Raw genomic sequence first — 12692 nt, 5'->3', positions numbered from 1 at the left:
TTTACGTTCATGCATCTTCATCTCTTGGCTATATTTCATAAATGCCCACTTAATCCTGCTCTCTTATTTCATTTAAACACACACTCTCACATTAGCTGCACTTCTCATTTACACTGAACTGAGTTCAGTGATTCTGCTGCCCACAAATTTAACAAGCTACAAACATATAAAGCTGCTTTCTCTTATTTCATTATAGCATTTAAAGGGTTATGTTTATGATCATAAATACTTCTTGAACATTTCCTTAATACTGAAAATCTGTTGTGTATTTATTGTATTATCTATTTTAAAGTTGTATTTGTTGTACACAGAGCTCTCTTGAAAGAAAATCCAGATTTCATTTCATTGACTGATTTTTAAATGAAGGATTTAATACTACGACTAATACTAATTTTACTACCACTACAACTATTACTAATAAAATAAATAATAATAACAGTGCTCAAAGCCTTTGCACATCCTCCTACGCTGTGTCCATGAATACACAATATCTGTGTTTCTGTGTGCTTGTTTGTTTGTTTGACCGTGAACTTTCAGGAACGATCAGGAACTGAGCAACCAAACTTAGCACATCTTAGGTCTCTGAAGGTTCTCATCTGTATCAAGTCTCATTATGTTGCCTAGCAATTACCGAGCAACATGCTAAAATTAGATGTTTCATACCTTTATGCACCTATAACATCTAAGAAAGGCATTGTATAATTTTTATTTGACAGTTTATAGTTATGCACAATATATTATGACATCATCAAGTTGCCTATCAGCCACATTGGAATGGGCTAAAAGTGTAAAGTAAGCTCCTAGAGGAGACAAGAACTTTACTGTTCTTATAAATGTTATATTCCAGCAGCAGGTGATCAGACATCTGGAGAAGCTGAGCTGGTGGAGTCGGAAAACCAAAGAAAGAAGGTAAAAGACATTAAAAGACTGTAGCGCTACAGGATCAGGTGATAATTCTCTTCAGGTGAGACACAATGAGCCACTTCCTGGACAGAATGCATACATGTTTAAGCCGACTTTAGTATATGCAACAGATCATATTGATTTATAAAGCTGTAAATTAGCTTTGTCAAAATGTCATTTGACACTTTGACATGTTTTTAGACATTTTTCTCACTGGAACAGTAAAAAACAGACATTTTGTGAGGATTTACGGTTATATTTGACAACACTAGGATGAAACACACTCTGACTCTTATCTGTGTGCAGTATTTATATATTTTCAAACAAAACAAATTAAACAAACAAATAAAAAAAATAGCAAAAATTCACTGGACCCTTATTTTCATCTTCAGTGTGTGTGTCTGTGTGTTTATGAGCAGTTGGAGGATGTTTGCTGTTGGTCTTTGCTCAGTCTGAGTGGTAAACAGGTCCTGCTGGGCTCAGTGGCCCTCTCTGCCTTCTCAGTTAAGGTGTGTGTGTTTGTGTGTGTGTGTTGGCCAGAGGACCCTCTGCTGACTGAAGCCTTTGTCCTCCACGATGGCTGATCTGCTCTGTACACCCGAGCCTGCAGCCTGTGTTGGCCTTTGCTAATTGACAATTGGAGTTAGACTTTGCACATCAGCCTCCTCGCCGCCCCTGGAAGTGTGTGCTCCAAATACGCTTTACAGAGTGTGCTCAGCACCCAGGTGTGGAGGATGGAGAACTCTAAGTAACACATCCACATGCTGGATTGGCTCGGAGAGGTCTAATTATAAAGTTTTATCCGTGTAGAGTCTGATCCAACTAAGATTTATCAGAAAGAAGCTGGATGCAGACAAGAGGCAAAGTCAAACTTGTTTTTATCTTCTATCAATGCACCATGAGCATTAAAATCTGACAGCCTCTCCTAATCCCATCCCATCTTTGTCCTGGTGTACCCTCACGTATCCATCTTCCACTTCCAGGAATAATTCCACCAATTAGCCTTACGGAAGAAGGTGAAACAGTGCTCACAAACACCATGACTACAACGGTGAGTCACATTGTGCTACGGGCCTTGTGGGTGATTTACGAGAGGCTGCTGCCAAAAAAACAAGTCGCCAAGTCTGGAACAGCGAGTCAGTGCAGCGGTGAGGAGGTGTGTTTGCAGAACGCCCGCCTCGCCCACCCCAGAACCCCAACCCCGTCCCTCTGATGTCTGTGTGTCTTTGTTAATGAAGAAATTCTGGTACCTTGGTGAGACATTGCTGTCAGCTGAGCAGATTCTGGCTCCTCCGTGCCCTCAGCCCCTGCACAGTCATACCGCCGCCCCACCCAACCACAATCCCATCAGGCTTCAGGGTGACTTTCTTTGACCAGGATGGAGCTACTTCAAAAACTAAAATGCTAATATTTAATATATATTTATATAAATATTGAATACACAAAGACAAGCAGAGGCAAAAATATGTAAATGAATCAGGATAATAATAATTTTCATACAATTATGAGCTCTGGCAGCTGATTAATAGACCACACTGTATTATATAGGCTCCATTTTTAAAAATTTGATTGGTGAATCCAGTGCAAATATGTGTAATACAAATTTTCAATAATAAAAACTGGGACCTGGCCAGCGACCAAAGCTTTGTGAATCCCACACTTCACTGGTCACAGTGAGCTTTCCAGATTAATTATGTTTCTTCTTCTTCGTCTATAGTTTGACTGAGCTCAGACGTCACTTGGCTTAGACAGAAAGAAGAAGAGAGACATTTCTCACTAAAATATATGGCACCAATCGAATTCAACCTGCTACTATATCAGGGTGTAAACTAACAATGGAGAGAGTGGAGACATAAAGCTGGGAACAGAATAAAAATGGCATTTAAAGCACAAATGAATATTTGACTGTTAATAATGAGGAGGGTCTAGTTACCAAAAACTGTTTAACTTGTCTAAAGTTCTCTTCAATCAGCCTCAAAGCTGAAAAGGTTATCACAGTTGGTGTAAGTGTTAAACAAGCCTGGTGCTTTTTAATTCAAGCTGGCCACTTTGTGATTTTGTGATTGCTACTTTAACACCATCCAGTCAACCATTGGACAGCCGTGACAGAATAAATGAAAGCCCGGTGCCCTGTAATTTTCCTACAGGGCACCGAGCTTGCAGGAAAAATACTGACAAAAATGCAAGCTCCGACATAGTTACCTGTGGTCCGCAGACAGCAGGCCTGATGAGGCTGCTGACTGCACAGTGTTTTTGAACTACATGAGCTATTTCACACATTAGGAGGAGCTGCTAACCAGCATAAGCTAATGTATGTTCCCTCTGGTAGCTGTAGTGATATTGACAGCCTCTCACCATCCTGACAGCCCAGTCCAGTTAGCTGTGGACAGTCACACAAGCTGAAGAGTCTTGTAAGCAAACTGGTCCTGAGGGAAGGAACATTTAGCAGAGGCGCATGATATCCAGCGTGGTCTCAGTAGGACAGCCTGCCTTTGACTTGTTGGTTATAGCCTGGCTAATAGTCCTCAGAGAGTAATGTGGTTTAATGAATGCATTTAATATGTTTAATTATTGCTCACTGCTATCAGCAGCACCGTTTGCATCCCAACAACTTCAGAAGTGCAACTTGGCAGATTGGTTAGATGATGGATGGCTGCAGTTCAGAGACACAAGAGTGGAAACACTTTTTTTTTAGCTGCTCTGTAACATCTGTAACTGATCAGAACTTGCAAACACAATCACTCAGAATATAATTAGGGTGGCTGTAGCTCAGGAGATAGAGCAGGTCATCTAATACTCAGGGAGTTTAGTTAGAATAATTATATGTATATATGGCTGCTCCAGTCTGCATGCCGAATACCCGTGGGTAAGATACTGACCCCAAGTTGCTCTCTGATGCATCCATCCGAGTGTGAACGGGAGAATGTTAGACAGCACGTCAGCACAGAAAAAAAGTTGCTTGTGTGAGTGAGGCATCGTGAATAAAATGCAATATAAGAGCCAGTCCAATTATTTTATCTTACAAGATGAAAGAGTTGATTTTTAAACATTTTTTAGTTCAAGCACACAGACGCTTATTTTTGCACCGGCTGCAAACAACAAACAAATATGAGCATTGACTGAATCATTTATTTAAAGAATTCTCTACCTTTTCATCACAGTGTGAATTCCCGGTTCCTTAATCAGTATGTGGTCACAGATATAGTTGATATTTATGTGTCATTTACTACAAGTATAATGGGGTAAAATAAAGCTAACTTTAAAACATTTTATTATTAAAAAACCTTGCACATAATTGGCTACACCTGCCCTTATTCACCGTTACCTCAGAATTAAGATTTTAACTATTTAGTGACTCTGTTGTAACAGTTAAAGCTAAAACCTAACGTGCCATCTTCTTCTGTTTCCTATCAGATTGATAGGATTTGTCCTCTATTCAAAAACTACCTAACACTCTAACACCTTTGATACGCCCTCCTGATGTTTCAGGAAGACACTGCCCTCTTGTGGCTGAAAATGAAACATCTTATTCAACCTTTGTATGATGTCGTTGCATTTCGCTAGCTGGGACCACATCCTCATTTTAGGTTCATTTTAGAGAAGTGAATGAATTGAAAGAGGGGGTGAGGGTGGGGTACGAAGCAAAACGAACGGCTTGTAGCGCTTGGGGTTCCGAGATGTGGTCCCGCCCCTGAAATTCAGATAAATTAGCTCCAATTATTCATGCACTGGAACTGCAGCGTTACGTTTGGCTTTTCCAAGCTCACGAGCTTCTGCAAGCTCGTGAGCGTCCAAAATCTACACAGCAGGAGGAGGAAAAGGCTTCCTGGCTTTATGATTGCACTTCTTCAGACTGATGGTTCAGAAACAGAACTCAATTACATTTTAAATCCATTTATTAAAAAAAAAAAAAAAAAAAAAAAAATCCAGACACATCTTTAAATATGGAAACAACATGCAAAGGAAGAACACTGCTGTTACATTTATCAAACTCTTGGATTTAAACATGAATCTATGCACTTCAGACATGCACGTCAGCACAAGCATGTCCAGCAGAGAGATGAAGGGGGAGTTGGTTGGTGCCGGATGTCAGCTCTGGTGTCATTTACATGAACCGTGAATCTAAAACCTCTGACAACAGAAAGCCTCAGCTGAATTTGGCTTTAGAGAAATCCATCTCTGGGTGCTGAGCCATGAACCTGCAGAGACAGAAGGTGTCAGAGTCAGAAACAAAGGGAAGGTGAGAAGGCGAGGTGCAGTCAGCCTGTGAAGTCAGTGAATGGGAGATTTGTTCATTTATGGATCGTGACAGTTGGTTAAACTTTTTGGGAAGGAACAGAGCAGGTTACATCTGTTTTCTCACATTTCTATGAAGTGAAATTATTCTGAAAACTTTCTGTATTCCAGGCTGGTCAGAGGAAAAGCCTTTGTTTTCTGCTGCAAAGCGAATGTTTATTTTAATTCTGCTAAGAATGAAAAGCTGTACGCTTCGTCTGAGAGGACACCTTCACACAACATGTTTGATTGGACAGACACAATTTGACCTTTGTGTCACTAAAGAAACTCTGAGACCAATTACCTCCACAGTGCTCCCTGTGGTAGTATTGTTTAACCTTTATAAAATTAAACAAGATCCTCAGAGGCAGCTTTAACAAGCTAGAAGAGGAAGTGGGCTCCAGCAGACAGCAGAGGAGGGAAAGGGGTCACTCCCAACAAACAGTAATAAGCTGCACATGAACCACTGACTCATACAGTCATTGAAACATCAGTCTGAAGTTTGTTTGTTTACCCCCCCACTCAGGAAAATTCCTACATAGAAGAATTTTTATAAGAGGAAAATTAGCAGTACACAATCTATTTCTTTTAAGTTAATTTTAAACAGAGTAACAGGAAATTGTGTCATGTTAATTGTTACCATCCACTGTTTGCCTAAAACAAAGTTTCCATTTATTAAACCGATTGCTGTGAAATTTAAAGCTTCATATATCATTATTATTTGTGTACAAAAACAAAACTGGGTTCATGCACTCATAAATCAGTGAGCTCTTTGTGGTGAATCATCATGACACAATGACAAAAATCAACACAACTGAATTCATTTTATATTCAAAATGAGCCGAAATGTGTGACAGAGCACATAAAGATCAAGCCTGGGGGCCATATTTCCATAGACAAGTATCGCCCTCTGGTGGCCATTAAAAAGATTGCAGGTTTAAGGCTTAATTTTTAAGATCCAGAAGCTATCTTTTAGTGTCTGCGGCTTAAGTTTTGTTTTTCCTCTAAACACAGCAAGTGCAACTTCATGGATTGTCTCTCTCACCAGCAGAAGTAAGGCTGTGCCATTTTCTTGTGTTGGAGAGTGGAGGTGGATAAAGCTCCAAGTGCATGTTAACTTCCCTAATGTACGGATTCAAACGTGATAGACTATTCATCTTTACCATACATGGACCTGCAGCCTACTGGGATACATTCTGTTTAAATATTACTGCCTCAAGAAAGACACCGTGTTACTTCAGCTCTCCATTTGTAACATTGTTTCTAGGCAATTTCACTGACTGAGATATACTTACTTATATTTTATTGCTAATTTCCAAAGTATACTACAAACTTTTTTACTCAGTGGTATCAGTTCATTTCACTACATTATCAAAACATGCCTGCAGGAGAAACATCTTTGCAATTTCACATGAAGGCAACCGATTCTTTTCCCATCTTTTTTCCAATTTTTTCGCCATCTTTAAAATGTGATTAACTTCGTTTCATGATATTTCATTTTTTAATCATCTCTCCTGCAGCTTTGTTTGGATTCTTCTTTAATTTTAAAAACTGGTGCCCATTTTACCCACAGAGTGGCTCAAAAGTAGATGGCTCCATTATTCAGGTGTTTATTAGCGTCTACTGTAGCCTTCAGACACAAAATCTGCACCAACACTGAAACCTACTTTTTAAGAATATCTTGTTTCTTCTGCTCTTCAGATGTAGGTAGGCCCATTGATTTTTGCCTTTGGTCGTACATCATCTTCTCCACCATACCACGCGTCTCTCCATCCAGATCTGACAGCTGTTCAACAGGAAGCACGCACAGTGAGGAAGGAGCAGAAACATCCACACGTGTCAGTAATCTTTTAGTTCCTTCTACAATAAACAGTTCGTGTGAATGTTTACCTTTGAGTTCTCGGGACAGACTTTCTTGGTGTTAATTTCAGGATCTGTAGTGATGATCTTGCTCCACCACTCCATTTTGTTAATCTGAAATCAAAATACGATTTGACGCACTCTCTCCAGTTGACTGAGTAATTCCACAGTGTGCCACACATCTACATGTCTTCTTACCTTTTCCAAGTGGACAGTAACCACCTTGCCATCATCGATGAGCCAGGAGCTCTCCTCTACCTTCACCTCGTTGTAGAGCTGGCCATCAATAACTGGAGGATGTCCTTTCAGGCCCACTTTGATGGAGCGCCGCTGGATGTCCACCACCACATCTTTGCCCTTAATGCGGAAGTTCACGCTAAAGGGCACTGCCACCTGTGGGAGGAGTTTAATTATTAATATTTTAATTATACACGGGCACATGTGTTCTTATAAGCTTATAAAACTCTCGTCTGCACAGAAAAAAAGAAAAGAAATTCCACTGCGCTCCAATAAAACCTTTTTCCACTCAAAACTGTCAGGCTCAACTTGAATTTTAGGGTTTTCCAATAAGTGGTAGTACCTGGTAACAGGCACTTTTTTACTACCTAATGAGCTGGAGTGATCTCGGTAGATCTGATAATGTGATTTCAACAGATTGCATGCCACTGATTGGCTAGTCAGTGGTACCGCACGATCACTTATGACAGTGTCGCCTTATGAAAATTAAAACTGCCCTTGAAACCCGGCAACGAGGAATATGGCCACACAAGAAACAACACCGTGGTGTCTGAGTCACGCACCGAGCAGGAGGTATAAGATTACGTCGACGCCCTCCATTTCTGCGCAAATAATGTCACAGAACTTTCTCGCATGTTGCTATAACAACCCCAAACACATTAGGTGGTACTCAAATGTAATGGCAATGTTAAAAGATATTTAAGACAACTTCCAGCACCTTTTATTTATCCAGGATTCTGTATGCATTCTGACTCTTTCCACAACACTCTTGGCATATCTGAATAAAGCTGGAAGGAATAATAATGTAGAATTCACATAAGTGTCATGATCTTCCCCTTCTGCAAAGGCCAATGGAAAAGAAATACAAATGTGTTCTGGCGCATGCAGCTTAAGGAAACACATCGCCTGAAAGAAAGAGGCACAGGGCAATGCACAGGAAACATTAAGAGGGTTTTAATATGCATCGTATTGTGCTATCCAACTGGCAAACTCAGGCAAAGGTGACATTATGATGGAGCTGTACGTATGGTGAGAATACAACTGAAAGCTGAGAGGTGAGGGATGCTCAAAGAACCATTCAGATGTTCAGTAAACACAAGCTGAGAAGAGGTGAAGTCCAGCATGATGCTGAAACCAGAAAGAACTCACATCGACTTCAGACAGGGACTGCGTCCACTTGTAGTTGGGCAGGTCAGCTCCATTTCCCGAATTAGGCTTCAGTTTATCTTTGTCCTTCTCATCCTCCTCTCCTTCAGAGTCAGACTGAAGGAAAAGAAAATGAACATGAATAAGAGTTAATTAAACAAAACATTAAGCGCACCCCATTTTACTGCTCAGTCAACACTAAGTAATAAGGTACATGTCAAACTCCTCACTCACGCCTTTCTCTTTCTCGGCTTTGTCAGATGACATCTCTGCTGCTGCTGTATTCTCTTCTTCCTTCTTTTTCTAGCATAAAAAATCCGGCCATAAATTAACAGACATAACAGTTCAGAGTGTAATTGACCGTTTCAGAGACACACTGATGACAGAAAATTTTGAAATCAGCATTTCACCTTGTCAAGCTCAGTCTGAAGCTTCTCTGCTTCCTCGTCTGTCAGCTCCTGGATTCTTGGACCGTCGTCATTCTTCTTTTTCTTCTCCTCCTCTGCAAGCTTGGCCGCTCTTTCAGCTTTCTCTCTCTTTTCTTTCTCTTGTTTCATCTGCTTCTCTTTCTGGGCCTTCAGCGCTAGCTTGCTGTGGTGAGCAAAGGCATCCTTGACAAGCTGAAGAACACAAGATATTTCATTTAAAACTGAGGGACGGGTGGAGTTGTGTGTTTATCACTGAACTCTTGAATGTGACACGAGGTATAGCTGGACCAGCAATGCTCACCTTCTCTGCTGCACCTGAATCTCCACCAGTGAAGAAATCAGTTTTGCGGCGGAGGAAGCTGAAAAATGTGTTTACTAACTGTTGACAGAAAATAGGTCAAGAATAAGTTACAAAATCCATATAACAGATTACAGCTTTGGACTTTATGGACTTTGTGTCTGAAATAAATTACTGCTTGGATGGGAGAGCCTTCCTTTTCTGTGCTGGGTGTCTGCGTGTTCACGACTCTTAAAATACACCATTGTTACCAAACATTCGTTGCGCTTTAGCTTATGCATCCGTTTCCAGATCACATCCTTCACCTTTTCCTCATAACAGCAGATCTCTTTTAGCAAATACATTTTCTTCCAGAACCTTCACTCATCCGGGACACAACGTCACATTACTACAGTAAGAAAATTACTTGTAACGAACATTACTTTTAACAGCTTCTATCAGGACCATGGGCCATCTAATAGACATGCTCAAACAGAACTAAGTTCATTTTTTGCTAAGTTGTGCTGTCTCCTTAGTCACATGTATGCCAAATTCACCAGAACACTCCGCAGACTGTAGCTAAGATAGTCCAAGAAAGCCATGATTATTAATAACAAAATCATTTTCTAAACTTTGCAAAACAGTTTAAAACATTATTCTTTGTTCGTGTTTGTGACTGCTCATAGGCATGGTGTACATACTAGCTTACAGGCTAACCACGTTAGCGTTAGTACAGTAGCTTTAGCATGTTAGCACGGCGATGCACTGCTTTACCTCTTGCACCCCTCCTTCGTGTTGCTGCGCCATAACAAGCAACATGCCGTCATATTTTTCTTCATCTTCACCCATGCTGACTGACTGAGAAACGGAATCAGGACCGACGCAAAAATCAAGCAAAGCAAGTTCTGTTAGAAAGAAAGCAAAGCTGTTCTGTGAGAGTCACGCTGAACACTTCCTGGAAACAACCCCCTTCTTGCTCTTGTTTCGACCAATTGGAGCAATACACTGTTACTGATAGCTAAAACACCCAATAAATGGAAGGCGCTGTTTTAGGGCGGGACTCGGGCTTATTTGAAGAATAAGAATATTCTAGAGAAGAGAACGGAGCCATGATTGAAACTTTACATTTATTCAGTTAAATGCCAATTGTCATGTTCATTCAACATATTGGATTGAAATAATAATACAATCTAGCCTGCTGCTGAGTTATATTGGATAGGTAGAAATAATTGGTGCAACTTGCTGGAAAATGGAGCTTTAAGCAGCTACTTGTTCTTCTTTTTTTAAAAACACAATCACAGACACAAACAAGCATAAACTATGCCATAAAAAAGCAAGATTAAAATATACAAAGTCAAATTTCCAACCTTAGTTATCAAGACAAGAAGGTAAACTGTGATTTTGGGTATACAACCTTTTCTATGATAAAGAATTACCTACATCACTAACATTCCATAACTGCTATTATCTTTCTGGACAGTGTAGTTAATCATCTAGCTGTCCACACACCCATCTACTTTCTTTCAGTTATTCTTGGCTGGGTCATGAGAGCAAAAGCCTGACAAGAGAAACCCAGATTTCCCTCTCCAAGGTCACCCCCCTCCACCTTATCCAGGGGCATTCCCAGACCAGCTGAAAAAATAATCTCTCTAGGGTGTCTTGGGTCTACTGGGGCCTGCTCCTGGTAGGATATGCTTGCCTGTAACACTACCCAGGCACCCTCGGCACACTGGAGTATCAGCTCTACTGTGAAGCCTGCTTGAATAACCAAACTCCTTATCCTATCTCTAAGGAAGAAGTCAGACAACTTTTTAAGAAAGCTTACTTGTGTCACTTGTATCTGCGATCTCATTCTTTCTGTCACTACCCAAAGCTTGTAATCTTAGGTAAGAGTAGGGATGTAGATCCCCTGTTAATCAACAGCTTTGCCTGTTGCCTTATCACAACAGACCAGTTTACATCACTGCACCTGCACTACTCATCTTACTCATGAAAAAGATCCTGATATACTTAAACCCCTCCACTTGGGGCAGAATCTTGTCCCTCACCTGGAGTGGGCACTCCACCCTTTTCCAGCTCAGGAGAATGGCAAACTTGCCCCCAGTGATGGATCAATCATCCCGCTCGACTTTACTTCCTCTACAGAAAATGTGTAAATGGTATTAAGGAGGTCCTTAATACCTATATCAGTTGAAGTCGGCACCACTCCACTTGCATTATTCACAAGTGAGAAGAGTAATGATTTCCCCTCCTGAATGTTTGTCAGAATCACTTCACCGCAGACTGAAAGTCTTTTTCCATGGCCTCACTGAACTCCTTCCACACGGCGTCAAGGCGTGGTTAGCTCACTAATGCGTTGACGCCGTGCAGCCCCACGCATGGGCCGATCCGCGTTAATCGCTAACGGAGATTTGCCACGTTAATGCGGTTATGATGTTAACGTCATTTTAACAAGATTAACGCTGACAGCACTAGTGTAGACACAGCAGTGGTTTCCAATAGTGGTTCATCTCTTAAATGCCTTTTTCTATGCTTGAATGATTCATAGGTTAGCCTTAAGTAACTTAACAAAAACAAAACAAACAAACAAAGAAACAAAAAAACCCACTGAATGAAACAATGAAAAACTAGAACTATTGCTCAGGACCACTTTAAAAGTTTGCAGCAAAGGCTGGCATAGCAAAAACAGCATCAGCAGTGCTAAGATAGGTCAATATAATATAATATAATATAATATAATATAATATAATATATTTATAGGCTCATGTGATTATTGGTTGAATAATTTTATGAATTCCCCTCTTGTATATTCAGTAGCTTTTCAATACATATAGAAGAACATAGCACATAGCCGACAGTGCATACTGTCATTTTGTCTTGTTTCAGTGTTTTCCATAGGTTTTCTTTTTTCTGTAGGTAAGCACCATACAGCACACCTCATCTTCAAAGTATAGTAGGTAGCTAAAAAGTGGTGCATAGACTACATAACGGTGTCTTGGCAGCGATAATTTCGCCTTAATGGAGACATAAGTCCAGACATACTTGACAGCTAATGAGGTTGATCCCCGGTTGTTTGCTTCATATTGCTAGGTGACTGTGGTCTCAAGAGCAATCCATTATTTGAAGACAACAGAGGAGGAAATGTTACAGATGGGGGAGTAGGACCACAGCACATTAGATTCAAAATATAGAGTGTGCCCATTCCCGTTAATCATAGCTTTTAGCGTAGTCAGATGTCACATTTAATGTTAAATGCACATACATATCCTATTAGACACTATTTGTTTTGTTTTCTGTCTTTTCACTACCTAAGCAATTACCTGGTTGCCAAGAAGGGGGCTCTTGGCAACCATGTGTACTCACCTTCCCCTAGCTGTGCTTACATCACTCCTTCCTTTCGTAAGTTAGCTGTGTTTTCCTGTCAATTTCTTGTATGAAATTTTTATTATTTTTAGTTTCTCTCTACTTTGATTTTCTTGTGTCTGATATCTGTTAGATCTGTTTTATGTTGCTCCCTTTTGGATTTATTTGATATGATTAGAGAACATCTGTGCATGATCTTAGGG

At 40.4% G+C, this 12692-nt stretch overlaps 1 protein-coding gene across 1 annotated transcript; it reads right to left on the bottom strand.

Annotated features, from left to right (window-relative positions):
• Window positions 1-4812: 4812 nt before the first annotated feature.
• On the bottom strand, window positions 4813-10110 carry nudc (nudC nuclear distribution protein). The gene is made up of 9 exons (XM_040021249.1): window positions 9901-10110; window positions 9151-9228; window positions 8832-9041; window positions 8656-8724; window positions 8425-8538; window positions 7237-7431; window positions 7069-7152; window positions 6846-6964; window positions 4813-5102 (listed from the first exon to the last, which is right to left on the bottom strand). Exons 1-9 carry the CDS (start codon window positions 9973-9975, stop codon window positions 5051-5053), a joined length of 996 nt encoding a protein of 331 aa, XP_039877183.1. The 5' UTR covers window positions 9976-10110; the 3' UTR covers window positions 4813-5050.
• Between the last annotated feature and the right edge of the window lie 2582 nt (window positions 10111-12692).

This window comes from Simochromis diagramma, unplaced genomic scaffold (assembly GCF_900408965.1).
Source record: "Simochromis diagramma unplaced genomic scaffold, fSimDia1.1 OVJJ01000753.1, whole genome shotgun sequence".
NCBI classification, from domain to species: domain Eukaryota; kingdom Metazoa; phylum Chordata; class Actinopteri; order Cichliformes; family Cichlidae; genus Simochromis; species Simochromis diagramma.
This window is presented reverse-complemented; position numbering and strand designations above follow the sequence as displayed.